The sequence below is a fragment of the Centropristis striata genome, chromosome 15 (assembly GCF_030273125.1).
Source record: "Centropristis striata isolate RG_2023a ecotype Rhode Island chromosome 15, C.striata_1.0, whole genome shotgun sequence".
NCBI lineage: Eukaryota > Metazoa > Chordata > Actinopteri > Perciformes > Serranidae > Centropristis > Centropristis striata.
Genome location: NC_081531.1, coordinates 32,511,994 through 32,531,898, shown reverse-complemented (window position 1 = coordinate 32,531,898; position 19,905 = coordinate 32,511,994). Strand labels below are relative to the sequence as shown.

The following is a 19,905-nucleotide window of genomic DNA, read 5'->3' as shown; positions in this document are numbered from 1 at the left end:
TTTCCGTTGTTTTTACACCACCACAATACTCATGCTGCACATTTACAACAATCCACATCTTACACGACTGACTTTACAGATTATTCCCATGACTTTTGTATATGTTTTTTTTGGTTTAACAAATCCCTTTATTCTGTAGTATATCTATGAATCTTCTAGCCTGGGTATACCCAGACTGCCTTGCACGCTCAAATTGAATTTCGAACCTCCAGGTGATCTGGCAACCAGGGTAGTTTCTTAGCCCTGTTTTAGGGATCCAATCACAGAGCGGGGAGGGAGACGATGACGCGTACTACTCGGCACTTGGAAGCTTGTAGTTTTCTTACGGATCCAACATGGCTGCTGCAGATGCGAAACTCTCTTTAGCTGTAGATGGTGTTTTAAATAGTTTAGAGCGAAAGTTGAAAGGCGAAAGGTCTCTCGGCGGCTCCGCTGTCCCCCGACTTGTAGCGAGATCACCTGTAGTGCCGGTGATTAGCGCCGCTAGCAGTGCTACGAGCCGGCGGTCTCGCCGGTGATCTGGCTACGAGCCGGGGGACAGCGGAGTCGCCCAGAGACCCCCAGCAGCTTGTTTATTGCCCATAAAACCAGTGGATGTGTGTGGCTGAAGGACAAGAGGGGGAATAAAGCGTGAAAATAAATAATCTTGCAGAAAGCGAGAACTGGAGGAGCAAAGCAGCAAACAACACTCTCTCACAGACACACACACAACAAACATCCATTTCTGTTGCTCTCCTAAGTCATCTGGTATAACTGATCTGATTGGCTAAGAGCTACCTACAGACGCTTTTGATAGATATTCTAAGCACCAAAAAAACAAATAAACGGCAAACACCAAACAAATAAACGGCTCCGGAGGATCGTAAACCACACCTCCTCTACGGAGAAATGCATTGTTGGTTGCCAGACTAGACCTCATTTGAGAATAGTCTGGTGTTAGTCAGGCTATGAATCTTCCACTTCTTTCCCAATCTTTGAGCCAGGCTGGAACAGAGGCATGCAGGAAAAAACTAAGTTACGTACAGAGATGAGGCTTTTGTGTGTGTGCTGTATTTTGAGAAGCCTTACTGGTAACGCTTTATAATAAGGGCCTTAATAACCATTAATTAACAAGTAATAAGGCATTGTTCTCGCTTTAGATCCGGTAGTTGCAAAAAACATAGTTAACTTATATTTAACTTATTATGGATGAGCAATAAAGTATATTTTAATATCAATAAGCAAACAAAATAAGATTAATAAAGGCATGGCAAAGACATAATGTGTGGGTCATGGGTGTTTGTAATGCCATTATGAACAATTATAATACTCATGAGGCTTTTATTAATGTTCTTAAGCATTTGCAAACTGTTAACATGTTTTTTAATAGTGCTTATAAATCGCTTATAGCCTGCTATTAGCTGTATTATAATGCCATTATTAACACTTATATAAGCTTATAAACACACAATAATGTTAATAAGCATCTTGTAAGGACTTACAAGGGCCTTATTACTTGTTAATTAATGGTTATTACAAGGACCTTAATATAAATCGTTACGGCCTTACTTTTGTCAAATAGGTGTAAAGGAGCTGAAAAATAGAAAATTGTATCATAATGTGTAATTTTGTAGTTTATTTTTGTAAAAAATTGTTGTTCACTGAATGGTATCAAAGTTTTTCAAAATTAAACTATACCAAGCGTGTCACAAATAGAGACCGCTCTATCAGCCATTACCCAAACCATAAAAAGTTATATATGGTAAAGTCAAATCAAATATTGCTACATTATGGTCTATTGGCTGTTATGACCTAGGCTATAAGTGTTTTAGTAGGTCGACTTCAAAATAAAATGTGTTTTTATCAAGTGGTAAAAAACGGACTGAAAATGAAGCCAAAACTGCAGTTCCTCAAACAGCCACTGGTGGTTCCAAAATGGGAGCAATCCTCATTGACCTCCATGTTTAAATGGCCAACTTTACAGCAGAAATAAACATACTGTGAGGGGAATTTATTTCCCTGTTTAATCTATATAAAGGTTCAAAGCTATAAATAGAATAAATAAATAGGGGCATGGTTGCCTTGAACAATAGGCAGCTCACGATGCATTCAATCCGCCTCTGCTCACCCTCGCTCCACCTCTTTAACCCTTTATCAGGCAAATAACTATATTTGGTAACTTCAGGTAATATTTCGAGAGAAAAGTTGCAAATTTACTAGATTAAAGTGGCAAATCTGCGCGAAAAAAGTCGCACATTTACAAGAAAAAAGTGGGAAAAAAGCTACTTTTTTCTCCCAGATTCACCACTTTAACCCTTAATAGGACACTCATTGAAATACTTGCAAATTCCAAATTTCAACCCTAGAGAATATTGGAGGATATTACATACTGCCAGAATGTGTAAAAAAAAACATATGAAAATAAGATTTTGAGAAAAAGGTTTAAGAGATTAAAGTGGCAAATCTATGAGAAAAAAATACACAGATTTATGAGATTTAAAGTGGTGAATCTGGGAGAAAAAAAAGTTGCTTTTTCCCCACTTTTTTCTCGTAAATCTGCGACTTTTTTCGCGCAGATTTGCCACTCTGATCTATCTGAGTGGGAAATAGAGAAATGAACAGAGCCTTAGGAGAAATCTCTTAAATCTGCGACTTTTTTTCTTGTAGATTTGCCACTTTAATCTAATAATTTTTTCTCAAAATATTACCTGAAGTTACCAAATATAGTTCTTTGCCTGATAAAGGGTTAAAGTTTCCTCGCATTAGTTTGAGTTAGGAGCAGTCAGAAGCTGCCAAGATGGTGACTTGAGCTTCTTTTCGGCTCTTCAGAAACCTGTGGTGGTTGACATCATGGAGAATATTTTCTTGTTTAATCCAGTTTTTTTTAAAGACAGTTTAATGTCAAAAGCTATGAGGAATCAACCTCAACGATGCGCAGCCACTATTTATATTTGTTTTTCCTGATCAATTCTCAAATTAACAAGTTGTAAGAAGAATATCACAGTTCAGCTGGTGGAGGTTCAGTTCCGTTTTGGTTGGTGTTTCTACCAGACTCGAGGCTGGCTGCTTGCTCCATTGTTTTCTTATGGACCATCTTGTGTTTTGCCTTCATGTCCCTCAGCAGCAACAGAGCTTCCTTATGCTCTTGCTTGTTAACACCGCTGCCGTGTATGGCTCTGCCTGTACGGAGAACAGCATGTTATATAAAGAAAGATCATGAAAGGTAAAGCCAGACATTCACTGTGTCAGAAATGTGCATACTTAAGGGGACTTCTCTGATTGTTCTACTCTCCTTGATTTCCTTGATCATTTCATCAAGCCTTTCAGTTGGCTGCTTGTTTGGCTTCACAGCTGGAAGCTCCTTAATCTGTGAACAAAAAAAGTTATTATTTCACTCACAACACAAAGGTGATGACATTTTTTTTTTTCATCTTTACAATTCTTGCTAGATTTATTATACTTTGACAGTAATATTGAGTGTGAATGCTAACTCTGCACCCTTTTCTCTCTTTCTCTGTAAGGCGTCTGGATGCTATCAAGTTTTGGTTTGGATTCTCTGTAAACATTAAGATTCTTCAGTGTGTGTTCCAGCATCCGAACAGCGGTTTGAATTCCTGTCGAAGACAAAAAACCCATGAAAATTCTTTCCAAAATGTCCAAAAAACAAAATAGCTGCAGGTGAAATTTACCAACGGGCTCCACCGCATCAGGGTTTGATTTTGCATTCATCGACATTTTGTGGAGTGTGAATCTTTCAGCAATGTCATCATCCTTGTTCTCTGCCGTTTCTTTACTATCAGCTGGAAGATCATATTCATGACCATCTGTTGCCTGAACATGAAATAACACAAGAAAACGTTGAGACTAAATAAGAGAAAGATTATGAAAACCACGAAGACAGGACATGTATGTACCTGAGTGACAAAGAAGTGCCCTGCATCTTCATGGAAGGTGTCCTCTCCGCTGTTCTCCGCCTCATATTCTCGTATTCTTTCACTTCTTTCAGCAGGAGACGGTGCATCCATTAACATGGGCTTTTTTAGGAATCTTTCTTCCACCTGCGATGAACGCATTTCAAAGAGATGTGCTGTCTTTCACTCAAGAAATTCTTAGTTACCGAAACACAATTTTGTTGATTTATCCATCAGTTTATTTAACCCTTTGATGCACAACATATGCACAACATGGGTCAAAAATGACCCTCATTCATTTCCCATGTTATCTTATGCTTGCTGTGTGTTTCTGTGCTCTATCTTTTAATATCAACTTATTTTATGATTGGATATTACAAGTGCTCTTTTAATATCTTGTTTTTGAGATCAACATTTCATTATTATTTAAAGTTTTTGTATTATTACATAGCTAACTACTTGGCTAAGTAGCTTGCTAACCTAACTACTTAGCCAAGAAGTTAGCTAAGTAGTTAGCTTAGCAAGCTCCTTAGCCAAATACTTAGCCAAAACGTTAGCTCAGTAGTTAGTTTAACAAGCTACTTAGCTAAAAATTTTTTATTTGGGTCATTTTTGACCCATGCTGTGCATTAGAAGAGTAGTGACACAAAAAGGGTTTCATTTCAAAAATGAATAAAGGAAAACATAAAAATTAGGATGTATGATGATCAAAAACAAACTAATTGAGGAAAACCTGGAATACTGAATGAGGAAAATAATTTATTGCAAAGATATTGAACATAAAAACTCTGTCGGGTCACTTTAGACCCATGTTGTGCATCAAAGGGTTAATGAACAGATCTGTATAGTATCTCCGCAAATAATCATGCAAAGTGTCACTTTAAATCTGGTGTTTACCAGTTTTGTGCTCCTAATTTTTATAAAAATAACTAATTCAGCATAAGAAATAATAAAAAAATAAAAAAAGCATTAAATAAATCTTTATTTGAGAACTACCAAATCAACCTGTCACTCAACTAATCCACAAAGCACCTGAATCTTAACCGTTTATCTTTTGTAAAGTGAAATCTTGAGCGTCCCAACACATCCAACCTTCCATTTTGGATCCGTAGACACCTTCAGAGGCAGCTTCACTACTTCTTCAGTCTTCTTACGCTTTATCATAATCCCCAGTCTCTCTTGGAGGTAATAGGTCAGTAAAGGAGGGTCTCCTGTGCTCATAGACATCAAATCAACTTCAGAATTAAAAACTGAAGAACAAATATTTAAAAACAGCTTCATATAAGAGAAGGCTTACCACTCCTCCGTGTGGTCAGAGGGTTGGAGTGAAGGTCAATTTCTTGAAGCATTGGGAAGAGAGCGACTGCCATCACTGCTTCCTCCTCTGAAATCTGATGACGAAACACTGATATGTGAGCTCTTTTTTTTTTTTCTAAAAGCGCAGTGGTTGATGTATTTGTATCATTATTTTTATGTACCTTGTTGTCGGATAAATTGAGGACCTGAAGCTGTGGTAGTGGGAAGCTGGATGTTTTCTGCTCCCAGTTTTGCTTGAGAGAGATAAAGGATGTTGAGGTTTAAAATATGAGAAGCACTGTGCGGGAACATCTCAAACACATACACTACCGGTCAAAAGTTTTAGAACACACCAACTTTTCCAGAATTTAATTGAAAATGATGCAGTTTAATGTCTCACTGTACTCTGAAATGAATGCACATTTGCAACATTTAAAATTCTTTATTGAGCATGATAGTGTTTTGAAAGTAAAAAAAAAGATTCAAAATCACATTTTATGTTGGACTAAAGGACTAAAAAAAGACACAAAACGACCAAAAAAAGACACAAAATTACAAAAAAAAGACACAAAATGACTTACAAAGACAAAGAAAAGAATTCAAAAATGGACAAAATAGCCCAAGACTCCATAGAGTTAAGTTGTTAACCCATTTCTTGTTCCCTGAAAAAGGCCTACTTGTATAATTCTGAAATGTACATTATTTTTCAGTTTTGGTTAAGCTTACCTTTTTTTATTTACCTCTGGCAGTTCACCACTTACCTTTGTACCCTTTCAAGCTGTTCATTTGACTTGAACTGCTTGAATTTCAATAAAAAACTGGAAAAATAGGGGTGTTCTAAAACTTTTGACCGGTAGTGTACTTTAAGAGTAATTACCTGTTGAGTGATGTTGGAATTTGTCTCAGCGTGGGCTGGATATTGAGAATAAAAAAATGATAAATATTTCATATTTTTCCCTGAGCATGTTGAGGAAACTCTGTCATGCAGTTTAGAAATGATCAAGCAGATGTTGAGCGTTTACCCAATCCCTCTTCTTCAGCTTGCTCTTCAATAGAAGTCTGCAAAGGTTTGGACCGAACTGCAAGCTGCAAATATGGTATCTCAGAAATGCGGTTCCCTTGTAGGTTTAAATACCTTAGCCTGTAATTGACAGTTATAAATGCTTTGTTATGCATTGGGATATCTGAATGTAGAGAATGCAGACATCTCTCCACTCGATGCTTCCAAAACACACCAATCTAGAGTGATAAATAACACCACAGATAAGAGGATTTAAGTGATCTTTTTTTAGGTAACACAGTACTACGAACTTTAAACCACATCATTACTCTGTGGAATAATCTGCCTCACTACCTCTGTTGCACTGAAAGTAAACAGGTATTTAAAAAGAAACTGAAATCTTATTTTATACAAGCTGTGCATTTTTAAATGTTGTTCTTACCTTTTCTTTCCTTTTCTTACCCTTTTTAGGTTTATTGTGATTGACCTTACCTGTAAATGTTTGATATGCTGAGAATATGTTTTTTCTGTATATTCTGTGTTGTTCCTGTGGACCCCAGGAAGACTAGCTGGTTACTAAGGTAACAGCTAATGGGGATCCTTAATAAATAAACAAATAAATAAACAAATCATGACCTCTTGAGGTTTGCGAGACTGTTGAAGACACCAGAGGACAGTTTGTTATCGTCAAGCATCAGGACTTCAAGAGCTTTGAATCGTGTGTCTTCTTCTTCTTTAGCCGGCCTGGACAAAAAAAGAAAAAACAATATACATCATGAAACAGGCCATGGAATCCATAAATACATAAATTTGTGCAGTTACAGTATATTGGGAATATGAAAAGAAAATAAAGAGGTATAGAAGTACATATATTTCCCGTTTTTGTAGTTAAATGAACATCCCCAGTGACCGCACACATAAAAAAAAGTCTCTGTTTAGAAAATGATAAGAAAACAATTACAGTGCATATGAATAATTAAAATATATAAATATACAAATGATAAGTAGTATAAAGATATAAAGTGAAAAAAAATAAAAAATAAAAAATGAAATTACATGTACTTGTCATTTTTTTTGTTAAATGAACATCCTCAGAGGCCCCACCCATCAACAAAAACAACAACAACAAAAAATTGTTTCTACATATAAAATAACAAGTGTATGAGCATATTAGTATTTAAAATATATAAACATACAAATAATTAGAAATGTATAGATAGTAAACAAATTCATTAATAAAGAAAACTAAAAATATATTTAAATATTTAAAATATATAAACACACAGTAATTAGGAATGAAAAATGAAATAAAGAAAATATTGTAAGTGCTATTAATAATATTTTTTTTTTATAAAAAAACAATTTCAAAAAGACAGGAAGGGCAACTAGTCAGGTGGGATGGTGTGCAAAGAGTTAAAGTAGTATATAATATAATTCCTTTGTGAAAACATTGAACAGAGCTGCCTTTCACTGAGAGAAAGACATAAAATATCTGAGTGGGAAATAGAGAAATAAACAGAGCCTTAGGAGATTTCCATAGAAGTAAAAAAACCACACCACTTTTATGCTTGAGTTTATATACCTGGCTGTAAAACAGGTGTATCAAATGTCATTTTATGTGCTTCTCCAGAATGAGAAGTGTGAATTGGAGCATGTGTGCACCCCCTCTTGGTCAATTGGTGAACTGTTTCTAATCCATGCTGTGAAATCATACCAATGTATTTATTACTGATTATATAACAATTATTCATTCTAACTCATGAGCTATAACTGTAAAGGCATGGTAATACTTTTTAAGGAAGGTATTGTGTTGTGTGCTAGCTTCAGGACATCAATCAAAGATATTTTCTGCAGTAACCATTGTGAAAAGCAGACTGGAGGCAGCGTCAGACTGTAGTTAGAGGATGAATTTGCATGTTACTGAAACATATTATGAAACAGATTAGTTGTCTTTCATTCTGCCACTTATTCCATGACTCATATCAAAGGCTTTCATATGGAAAGTAGGCTTTTTGCCACTGTGTCACTTAAGAAACAGCCATTAGAAAGAGCAGTAAAACAGAAATACAACACCACAATCAAAAATAATTTAATCTACTGAAAAAGGGGACCAATACTGGAAGAAATGGAGGGACTACATATATGAGAGGTGATTACATATTCTGTGTGGCAAAATCTTTTTATTTTATATTATTGTATTATTCCTCTGGGTCAGGAGCGTTTCTCCCCGAGTATAATTATGTATATATAAATTCCATTTCCGCTTGTTATGGGGTTCTTTTTTATTTTATTTTTTGTACCGGTGACCTTGTGGATAACCTGTCAGCCCTTTGTTTAGAACAAAACCTGCCATTGTATTTTGCCATTGTATTTTGCTGTATTTATGGATGACCCTGTCTGATGTACCTGTTCTGTGTGTATAATTATATGTTTGTGCTTATTTTTTTCACTGAAAAATCAATAAAAAGTAAGTTTAAAAAAATAATAATAATAACTTAATCAATTCCATACTTGATTTTTTCCCCCAGAACAAATTAGCAAAAATATTAGCAGAGAAGTGGATTTTTTCTGTTTATTTTTTTTTATTTTTTATTAAAATCAAAGTAGATGGACAAAAGCTATTAGCAAAGAGGAGCAAATGTATCAACTGAGACCTTGACAATAAGGTACTCACTGTTGAGTTGAGTCAAAGTTGGAGGATCCCAGATTAGGAGGAAGATGCTGAAGCTGGTTTCCAGTCAGATGAAAGACTTTTAGACGTGGAAGCCGACCGATCAGAACAATATCATCAGCTGACAAAGTGTTGTAGGACAAATCTAAAACCTGTGAGGATTTACAGAAATGATTTAGGTAAACATATCATGGAGATGAAACAGAACACAGAAGAGTTACTGCTCTGAGCACTCATTAGCAGAGAAGAAGCCTGAGATATTGCAATTAAACACATGAATGTAACACACTTAAAATGTATCCAGATTAGCTGCTGCTCTGCCAGGCGCCTGCATGAATTCATTATACATTTTACCCTCCGTCCATCATCATCAAATTTGTTCAGACATCAAACAAGTACTGATATTTAAATTATATTTTTAAACAGACTCAATCAGAAGACAAACACAATTTAAATTGGCAGTACAAGGGATCTTTGTATGCCACCAGTTCATGTTATTTATTTTTATTATTAATTATTATATAATCTATACATATATATACTGCATTTTTATACAATTCATCCTGTATATATTGCAATATGATTCACAATTACTGCTTAATGCACTTCTGGTTAGATGCTATCTGCATTTCGTTGCTTTGTACTTGTGACATGTGCAATGACAAGAAAGTTGAATCTAATCTAATCTAATCTTAAAGCTCTTATTTTGAAAGAATTGCAGAAGCTCATAATTGAACCATTTTGGTGAAAATAAAAGCTTTCAGGACGTGGAAAATTTCATAATATCCATATGGCATGCAGATAATCCAAATAAAGAATATTAAAAATAATAGTAACTCTAGTGTAGCTAATTAGTATGTCAAAGTCAGTCATCTTACCTCGAGATGAGGGAAGTCAGCAGCATGAAACGTCATACGGCAAAGCCCATTTAATGACAGATTGAGTTCTCTTAAAGACACAAAGCTGCTGAAAGACGCTGTGGATAAACATGTTCTGGAAGTCAGCACTTTTTGAAAAGGCATGAAATAGTACCGAGAAAAATTTGCAGGAAATACAAAAACAATCACCTAAAGAGAGGGAGTTAACAGATGCATCGATGTAAGCTACATTGTCAAACTCCTTAAGTTCCTCCGGCTTCACCTGTGCACAGTAAAGAAATAATAAAAATAATCACTTTTTCCTGCAGATTACCAAATAATTGTAATAAGAATGTGAAAGATGATTCTTACAGCCTCCAGTTTCTGCTCACTGATGTCGACAGAGCAGAGCTCAGACGGCTTATCAACACAATGTAAATGGAGCTGCAAAAGATTTTTTTCTTTTATTTGGGGTCACCTGATCTTGTCAAATAAGCACATTTCACATAAGTAGATTTCCTTACCAGTAGAGGTCCATCTAATGTGTTAGCATGAGGAGAATCTGCCCACCTGTTGTTCTCACATTCTTTATAAGCCCCTTTTTTCCTTTGGTGCACATTCCTATATCTCTGCTCCTCTGCCTTTCTGTAGGCCACGAGCCAATGACCAGCACCTACAAGCAACAGTGAATTCAGATCCTTCACTGAAGTATAAGCAGTGGTGGAACAAGTATTCAGATCCTTTACTTAAGTAAAAGTACTAATACCACACTGTGAAATTACTCCACTACAAGTAAAAGTCCTGCAAAAGTACAAAAGTATCAGCATCAAAATGTACTTAAAGTATCAAAAGTAAAAGTACTCGTTATGCAGCACGCCCCCACTCATTGTAATGTATTATCTATAATATTATTAGATTATTTGTATTGATGCATTTATGCAAGTAGTGCTTTATTTTTTTTTTAAATGGGGCTGATTTTAACCACTTAATATACTGTTGTGAGGTTTAACTTTAAAAAAAATGTCTCATGACTTTAAATTTTTATGTTAAATTTCGACCTGAAAAGTAACTAAAGCAGTCAGCTAAATGTAGTGGAGTAAAAAGTACAATATTTGCCTAAAAATGTAGTGGAGTAGAAGTATAAAGTCACATAAAATAGAAATACTCAAGTAATGTACCTACTATACTCAAAAGTACCTCAAAATTGCACTTAAGTACAGTACTTGAGTAAATGTACTCAGTTACTTTCCACCGCTGAGTATAAGTAATATCACACTGAAGAATAATCCATTACAAGCAAAAGTCCTGCATTCAAAATGTAGGTAGATTAATCCACAGCAATGTATCATTTTATATTAGATTATCAAGAACTAGGAGTTTCTCAACGATGATAGATAGATAGATAGATAGATAGATCGTTTTTATTGTCATTGTACAGACACCTACACAAGGAAATTGGCAGTTAATTAACTGAAGTATATTGCACATATTGGCTGATATTTTTTTTATTTTTATTTTTTTTATATTATTATTATTATAATTATTTTTTTTTATTAATTTAGACAAAACACAACACAAATCACCAATGAACAAACAGAGAAAAACAAGAACAAAACAAAAAACACAACAACAACAAAATCACAAAACCAACCCAAATAAATAAATAAAACCACAATAATAAACAAGAACCTTAACACATCAAAACTAAAACAATACACAAAAAACATACATCAAACGTAATTACCACATAAAACACACAGTATATCAGTAAACTTGATATATTGGCTGATATTACAAATAGTCAAGTACCTCTAAAGTTAGTTACTGTCCACCACTGCCCGTAAGGAAAAATAAAACTAAATATTGTTTGCAGATACCCTGCTTAATAACAATGTAATATGATTGGCAATGCTTGTATGGGGTTTTGAAAAATAAAAATGTAAGTTTTAACAGGCTGATTTAACTTCCATACCTTCTTTCCTTGGCCGGTATAATGTCCGGGGTGGGAAACATTTGGCAGGATTGCTCTGTCCATCATCCAGTTTACATGAAGCTGCAGTCATCTTGTTTGCCTGTGAGACGCATTCATCACAAACTACTTTTTATGCATGTGTTGAATGCGCTTTTTACGAGGTGAGCCGGCTTGACTTCTTGTTTATAATATATTTGAGCTGGAGCTGCCTGCCACTGTGGTGCACTGTATCCTAGCAACAGCATGAAAGACGAGGCGCTGCTCCTCCCGTCCGGCAGGGGGCGCTGCGAAGTAAACACCTTACCAGGCGGAGGCGGAAGAAATCCCTAGCTAGTCAAAGATTAAATTCAATGAGATGATACTATGTCCCTGTGCTTTGAACATGTACTGTTTGGTTTCACTGACTTTCCTTTTGCAAAAGAAAAACAATACTATATCATCAATCTCATGATACAGTTAGCCATATGGCATATCCATAAATGTTGTTACGTTAATCAAAAACCTCTCTTTCTTGTCTTTTAAAATGAAACCAAACAATATATTAAGTCTATTAAGAAATCTACCAATATGAAAGCTATAAAAACTTTGAATTTATGTACACTTTACATTGTTTTTGTATGAAAGCTTGCCGCTGTATTGTTGAAAACCCCTGACAGCCTTTTGTTGGTGTATTGTCTTTTATTGCACCATGTTGCTTTAATAAAGTTTAAAATAAATAAATAAATAAAAATAAAAAAATAAAAAAAGAAGAAAAAATAATAATAAAAAAACGAGAGAATACCACTCCACCCTAGCCAGGCTAAGGAACTTTACAAGCCATTAAATGTATATTATTATGAAGATGGCGCCGCTTACAACACAAGGCAAACAACTACTCTCCAAGATGAATCAACCTGTGTTCGTTTTAACGGTCGTGCTAGCTAGCTACCACAGTGCGCATGCGTGAAGCTGGAAGCCGATGTCGCGGCATCTTTCTGATAACTCCTCTCCTCTAACGGCTAGAAGCTGGCATTTATATATTATGTTAGCTCGATAAAAACGAGCAATGTCTGACTGAAATGAACACTGGCAGCTCTAGACAATGTCGTAAGTTAAACTCGACGTGTAGTTTAGTCCGGATGCGTCTAAGCGAAGAAGGAAGTGAGCGCGGGTTTGTCTCTCGCTTCCGCGTCGTCTTCTTCTCCGATGAACCCATAGCATCAGTGTCGTGAACATCAGAGGTCCCTTTTGTGGCGTAAGATTAGACGGTATAATGTCGTTCACACAGAGATCAAGGGTGACAGATGTAAAGAGACACAAGTGAAGGTAAGGGTTTTGTTATGCCTGCACAGTGTACGTTAGATTTGTATCGTTGCAGTCATATGTGTCTATGAGGAGCTGTTGGAGTGTGAACTCTTTCTGTGTTAAGATTGTTATACCAAGACTAAAAAAAACAAAACAAGCCTGTACTTGTCATACATTTAGTGCATTTTTTTCAATTTGCAGGATCCACCATGGGAAACACACCATCCAAGAGTGGCAGCGGAGAGGAACCGGTCAAAACAACTTTGTTTGAAAAGGAGCCAAGTGGAATAACATACAGGATTCCTGCTCTCCTTTATCTGAGGCACAGTCACACCTTCCTTGCCTTCGCAGAGAAAAGATCCTCACCCTGTGACAGCGATGCCAAAATTCTTGTTATGAGAAGTGGAACGCTGAAAGATGATGGATCTGTTGAGGTTATTGCCCATAACTATATTGGCCTTTGCTCTAATACTGTCAACATAGTTTGTGTTCATCTTTTTTATTAACTGTTGCCTTTTTTGTTGTGTTTTCCCAGTGGTCATCCAGTCAGGAGCTGTCAACAGCATGTCTACCCAACCACCGCACCATGAATCCATGCCCCGTGTATGAAAAAAACAGCAAAACACTATTTTTGTTTTTCATCTGTGTCTGGGGAAACACCACAGAGTTCAGGCAGATCATCACAGGTAAGAACAAGGCGCGTCTTTGCTGTGTTAGCAGCAGTGACGATGGGCAAACCTGGAGCCAAGCGAAAGACTTAACAGAAAGTGTGATTGGGGAAACTGTCCATAAGTGGGCCACATTCGCCGTGGGGCCGGGCCACGGTGTTCAGCTGGAGAACGGCAGATTGATCATCCCAGCGTACGCCTATTATGTCCCTTACAGATGTGGTTCCTTCCCCATCCCTTTTACGGTCTACCCACGTTCTCTGTCAATATATAGCGCAGACTTTGGCCAGACGTGGCATATAGGTAAGATGCTCCGAAGAAAATCCTGTGAATGTGAAATGGCAGAGATTATAGACCACGAGGGCAGGAGTCATCTCTATTGCAATGCTCGTAACACTGGAGGCCACAGGTGTGAGGCCCTGAGTGAAAACAGCGGTGTGTTTTTTGACAAACCCCACATTGCTCCAGAGCTCGTCGAACCACCTTCAGGCTGTCAAGGCAGCGTCATCGGCTTTCCCGCTCCTGAATTTGTCCCCAATGATGATGCTGAAAGCAAAGCTTGTGGCACGTCGCTCCTGTCTCCAGACACACAAACCTGGCTCCTCTTCATCCACCCAACTCACAAGTCTAGCAGAAGGGACATGGGCGTGTATTTGAACCGATCCCCTCTGCACTCATCAGGCTGGGACAAGCCCCGGATCATCCACAACGGGCCCAGCGGCTACTCAGACCTGGCTTACAACGAAGACAAGGATCAGTTTTCATGCCTGATGGAGTGCGGGAAAGAAAGTGAACTTGAGCAGATAGCGTTCATGTCGTTTACCCTTAATGATGTCATGCAGACGGGCAGTAAGAAAGACAAGAAGATGCGCTGAATTGCAGTTGCTTTATTTATGTATCAACAAAAGCTCTTTAACATTTTCCTGAAACCTAAAAATCCAAGAAAAAGCCACTAAATATGCTGTGCAGTAACATCTGTCTGTGTTTACTGTTCTACAGTCTGGAGATGATAATGCATGCATGAGTCGTGTGTTTTGTTGTCTCCTTGTTTACATGAAAAAGTAATTGAAGTCTTAATAGTATTAATATGCAAGCAGCTGTGTAAGGAAGGACATTATTTTTAATAGGTTGGGTGGCTGATTTCAAGCATGCTGTGCAAGACTGTCATCTTTAAAACAGGCTTTGTGTGTAGCATGTTTGACGAATACTTCATGCCCATTTCTGCATCTTATTAAGCTGTCAGCATATTCTGAGCAGTGGAGAGAATTTGCCTACCTCTTTTTACTTTCATATGAAGATCATAGCAGGCCTTGTGAAGTAGAGCGTAGAGTTTCCCCAATGCTCTGCTGCTACTTTACATTTAGTATACTCTGATTTACGTATATGCCTTTTTCTCCACTGTTTAAGCAGCCTGTCAGTAGGAACTCTTATCTGTGGGTCAGAGTGGGCGTCACAGGGTTAGCAACAAAACTGAACCGAGAAGAAAAACATTTACTTTTTATTCCAGCTAATCAATGAAGAGACCGATCAAAGTGTAAAGAGGCGGAATCATAGAGAGATACTTCTAGCAAAAGCGTTTAGGCTACTTTATACTGCATTTTTTATTATGTTTATTTTAAAAAGCAATATTTTACTTTGTTATATTCTTTTTTACATTCATTTCCCTGCACATTAAGGATACTTTCCCCCCTGGCATCATTCATTTAGTGCAGTATCATCAGCAGGTATGATTGGCCTGCTGCTGGTTATAAAGCGAAAGCATGTGAGAGCATGTGACAGCAGAAGATTCACTATTTAGGATCACTAGGAATTTGCACACACAAAATCTTGTACCGAGCGACTTTGACATCCGTCTTTGCCTAATGTTGTGAGGCAAAAAGCCTCCAGGTGGTTCTTTAATAGTTTCATTGTGTTTTTGTTGACTGTTGTGGAAAGTGACAAAACCTGCATGAAACATGTATTTTAGTAGAAAATAAAGTAACCTGTGATCACTCAACTCATTTGAGTTTTTCCTCATTATGTTGTGATGACAGTAATTATTGCTTTCAACAACTGACTGTTGGGATACATTTAAGAGGACAAGTTTGAACAATAGTTATCTGTCAAGCGGGGACAGGGGATTAAAGAAGGGATAGGACCATGGGTGTGGCTTTAAAAGCAGTGATGAAAAACACTTTATCGGCTGTAGGGGATATTTAATTCCCTCAGCAGCTAAAGGAGGCTTAGGGCATGTTAAAATGATGTGAAGGACTTTTGTTGTAAAGCGACCTGTGGGGAGATGAATGTGATTTAGCAGATGTGCAGGCAGCCGGGATGAATTAAGGACAGGAAGGAGCGCTTTGGTCAAGGAGGGAATGTAGAAATTCAGTATTTTTCAAATAATATTATATCTCTACACTTACAGGAGTGGTAGATTTTGATAAATTGCATTTAACAAATGAAAACTACCTGTGTTGTGACATGATTTACTGCGAAAATTCACCAATACAACTCAGTGCCCACCACAATAAAGTTGCATCCTTAGTGAAAGCTCAAATGATAACCCTTACGTTATTTAAATGTTCCTTATTGCAAACAAATCCCATGGAAGCACTGTGTGTTTTCTGACATGTTTCTTGGCACCTTCTAAAGTAAATAAAACATTAAAAGCTGGTCACAAAATACATTATTTTAAAAATGCTTAGTCATTTTAAAATAATAAAAAGAAAAACAGCTGGGCACTGTATTTTTAATCAAACCTCAAACAGAAGTAAACAGTTCGTTTCTTGGGGACTATTTTCAGCTGCGGATTAATACAAAAAGGGTTCCTACAGGTGCTGGAAATCTTGTCAAGGTTTGAAAAATGCTTAGATTTGAAACAAAGTGCTTGAAAACGCTTGAGATTTAAACGCCAAATCGACTTTCAAACAGCTTACACATTTTTAAACAAGAAACTTTGTACTGTTTTCCTTAAATTTGTCGTCCTGTCACAAAACGTAATTTTTGTTGTTTATAGCGCTCTCTATATTCTGTATATAAATATGGAACTTACAACAGCTGTAAAGTGCTTGAAAATGCACCTGAAAATGCTTGAATTTGACCTTGGAAAAGGTGTCGATACCCTGTTAGCAGCAGCAGGGGGGTCACCCAGTGGGATTGCACACCGATGTGATTATTTAAATGTCACAACACAATACAATACTCTTATTGACAGATTTCTGTTAAATGTATTTCTGTAGAAATCTGTCCCCTCTGCCCTTTGGTACGCATCTGCAGCTGCTGATCATTTGTATAAGCACTGAACTGGTATAAAGCAACTACCTGGCAAGGTATGAAGTGCATTTTATTAGACGTGAGGGCTTGTAAATCTGAAATGTGCTCATCTAGTGGCCGGCTACTTCCTTGCTTTCTGTTTTTCATCACCTTATCCAACCAGATTCTTCACAAGAACGATGATTCATGCGGTGAAACCTGTTTTTCTCCGACAGTGTTGGCGGTGACACATCCAACGTTTTCCAGCACATATGATAATCTCCATCAGAGGGTGGCTTTCTGCAACACACACATATGTTTCAGCTATCACTCCGATGACATTTGGGAGCCCAGCGACGGTGAGGCTAGCGGTGTCGGCGTCACAGATGTTTTGTGTTCGTGGTAAGCACGTGTGGCGTCCCAGCAGGCTCTGCTCTTTTAGCAGCACAGTGCTGGACACACAGCTGTCACATTGTTCTTGAACCATCCATTTGAATGACCCCAAGGCCCCTCAGGTGGAGCTGCCAGGATGTGAGGAGTCCTTTTAGTTTCTGGGGAAAATATACTGCATGCCTCACTAGCTCTTACCTCCTTTGTGTTGCCTCATTGTAAAGCAGCTATTTCCCCCCAAAATATCACCAAGGATACCAGGCATTACTTACAAAGCCTCAAAATATATCCTGCTATAACATTTAAGTGCATGTGTTTTTTATTTTTTATATGCAACTGTATACCAATGTGTTATTAATAACTCAAAAGCACCATTTCAAACCTTAAGTGCCCACAGATATTTAGTAAGTCTGAGACTTGGTTACATATACAGTACAGGCCAAAAGTTTGGACACACACCTTCTCATTCAATGCGTTTTTCTTTATTTTCATGACTATTTACATTGTAGATTCTCACTGAAGGCATCAAAACTATGAATAAACACATATGGAATTATGTACTTAACAAAAAACTGTGAAATAACTGAAAACATGTCTTGTATTTTAGATTCCTCAAAGTAACCACCCTTTGCTTACTAGAATATAAGACATTTTTTCAGTTATTTCACACTTTTTTGTTAAGTACATAATTCCACATGTGTTCATTAATAGTTTTGATGAATTTACAATGTCAATAGTCATGAAAATAAAGGAAAACATTGAATGAGAAGGTGTGTCCAAACTTTTGGCCTGTACTGTATAAAGAGTGAGCTCGCAAAACAAAGTTGTTTATCACAACACAAAAAATACAAGAAAGACAGAAGTTTGGTGCTGTCTTTGCCAGAATGAGAACCACTTAGTTAGTAACAGCTTAATCACAGGCTGCACATGCACAAACAGTATCCAGTGTGAGACTTCACAAGCAGCTCTGTTTCCTTCTGAAGGGCTGCATATTACCAAACTTTTCACATGCCAGCTCTAGCCAGAAGATTTGAAAGAATAGTTGTCTTTCGATATACAGACAGACAGAATCATGGTGCTGTTTCCACGCCTGTTGCTTTCACTCTCAGTGCAGACTTGCAGAAAAACTCATGTTAGCGTAACACAGCAGGAAGCAGACACTGAGGCACATTTAGTGCCTCACTGGGTGCAGAAATGGAGATATAAAACCTGTTCAGGGTTCAAGGTCGACTCAGTGCCTGATAAGCTTTACAGGTTTGCATTATGATGTGGGAGGAAAAATGAGATGCTCATGTGTTGCTCAATCTCTTCTCTGAGATCAGGTTGAGCTTCTCATATTCGTATCATTCTGTGATAATTTGTTTCTGAATTACTTCTCTTAAGGGTCCCTTAGGAGCAAGAGATAAGCTAAAAAAGAAACAAGACATCACTAAGACAAAGGAGGTTGAGTTAAGAAAACCATTTCAGCAATACTTGAGAAGTGGGATAAACTGAGGAGATCTCATAGATGTACAGAATACCCCTGATTTCAATTATGTCTCAATTCAATTCTCCTTCAAAATAACTCAGACATAATTGAGACCAGGGGCATACAACTATGAGATCTCCTCAGTTTGTTTTTCAATGTTTGCTACACTGTAGCAAGCTATTATAGAATCCAACTTTGGCATTGTAACCTGAAGTTTTCAAAACACAGATCCTTTGAAACCCATCTCTAAATGAAGTAACTTCAGTGTATGCAAATTTTCACGCAATTTAATGCTGAAGTAACGGCCGTTATCTGTTGAATAATTATGTTTTATGTTGTGAACTGATTTGGGACTTTGGCATAACCTGTGACTTGACTTGTGATCTGGAGTCACATGTCCTTCCTTCCCCAGTTACCAAGCAGAAACCAGCAGCACAGCTGCAGCTTTGCCCAGTGGTTGCATCTGTATGACGAACACAAGGAGAAAACTAACTTTGCATTTGGTCTAAACACACCTTTAAAACATACATTTCAAGAATATGCCTATAACTAATTGTGGCTAATGGCCCGTATGTTATTTGGAGTATTTTTGGGATAGGTTGTATAGGTTATATGCAGCTCATTCATTACTTTTTCTCTGTACACATACACAAATAAACAACTGGAACATGGAAGGTAAGCTGAGTTTAACATAACAGCTATGATTAGCTAATAGGTTCCGTTATGAATACATAATCTTATCTGCCTTTCTATATAAACATTTTGACTCAGTATGGTGTGTGTACATGAAGCCTCTGATTGTTAAACCTTCTCCTCCCAATTGCAATGTAAATGTTTGCATGGCAGTTCTGCAGGTTCACACACAAAAAACACCTTTAAAACCCTTAATGTGCTTCGTCCCATTAGGGTAGATTTGAGGAACAGACATGATACATTCAGTATGAGTTGTCTCTTCTCTCTTTTGGTTTCTCTTTGTTGCAAGACAGTAAAATATAAGTTATGCAGGCAAAGATACATTTTCAAGGTTTTGATTGAAGTATCTATGTACACTGGAAGCTACACTCGGTCGAACTGTACATCAACAACTGTACAAAGAATTCTTTCATGATTCATATATTTAACCGTTATCTCTTTATGTCACTGCCAAACAGATAAGCCTATTTACAGTACAATGTAAC

General features: G+C 37.1%; 2 protein-coding genes across 2 annotated transcripts; one reads left to right on the top strand and one right to left on the bottom strand.

Moving 5' to 3' along the window:
• Positions 1–2,657: 2,657 nt before the first annotated feature.
• Positions 2,658–11,913, bottom strand: xrra1 (X-ray radiation resistance associated 1). The gene is made up of 17 exons (XM_059351870.1): positions 11,687–11,913; positions 10,239–10,387; positions 10,087–10,158; positions 9,925–9,997; positions 9,736–9,833; positions 8,861–9,009; positions 6,823–6,930; positions 6,209–6,327; positions 6,064–6,098; positions 5,369–5,440; positions 5,188–5,281; positions 4,983–5,101; positions 3,894–4,037; positions 3,669–3,810; positions 3,478–3,593; positions 3,241–3,346; positions 2,658–3,159 (listed from the first exon to the last, which is right to left on the bottom strand). The coding sequence occupies exons 1-17, from the start codon at positions 11,775–11,777 to the stop codon at positions 2,978–2,980; spliced, it is 1,869 nt and encodes a 622-aa protein (XP_059207853.1). The 5' UTR covers positions 11,778–11,913; the 3' UTR covers positions 2,658–2,977.
• Positions 11,914–12,640: 727 nt separating this feature from the next.
• On the top strand, positions 12,641–15,627 carry neu3.1 (sialidase 3 (membrane sialidase), tandem duplicate 1). Its single transcript, XM_059351415.1, has 3 exons — positions 12,641–12,991; positions 13,172–13,404; positions 13,506–15,627. The coding sequence occupies exons 2-3, from the start codon at positions 13,180–13,182 to the stop codon at positions 14,511–14,513; spliced, it is 1,233 nt and encodes a 410-aa protein (XP_059207398.1). The 5' UTR covers positions 12,641–12,991; positions 13,172–13,179; the 3' UTR covers positions 14,514–15,627.
• Positions 15,628–19,905: the final 4,278 nt, after the last annotated feature.

Excerpts from the sequence above, each read along its gene's own strand:
- neu3.1 (XM_059351415.1), top strand. The coding sequence starts at position 13,180 with ATGGGAAACACACCATCCAAGAGTGGCAGCGGAGAGGAACCGGTCAAA. Across the intron at positions 13,405-13,505 it reads AAGATGATGGATCTGTTGAG|TGGTCATCCAGTCAGGAGCT; the intron begins GTTATTGCCCAT and ends GTGTTTTCCCAG.
- xrra1 (XM_059351870.1), bottom strand. The coding sequence starts at position 11,777 with ATGACTGCAGCTTCATGTAAACTGGATGATGGACAGAGCAATCCTGCC. Across the intron at positions 4,038-4,982 it reads CTACGGATCCAAAATGGAAG|GTGGAAGAAAGATTCCTAAA; the intron begins GTTGGATGTGTT and ends CGTTCATCGCAG. Across the intron at positions 3,347-3,477 it reads ACAGAGAAAGAGAGAAAAGG|ATTAAGGAGCTTCCAGCTGT; the intron begins GTGCAGAGTTAG and ends TTTTGTTCACAG.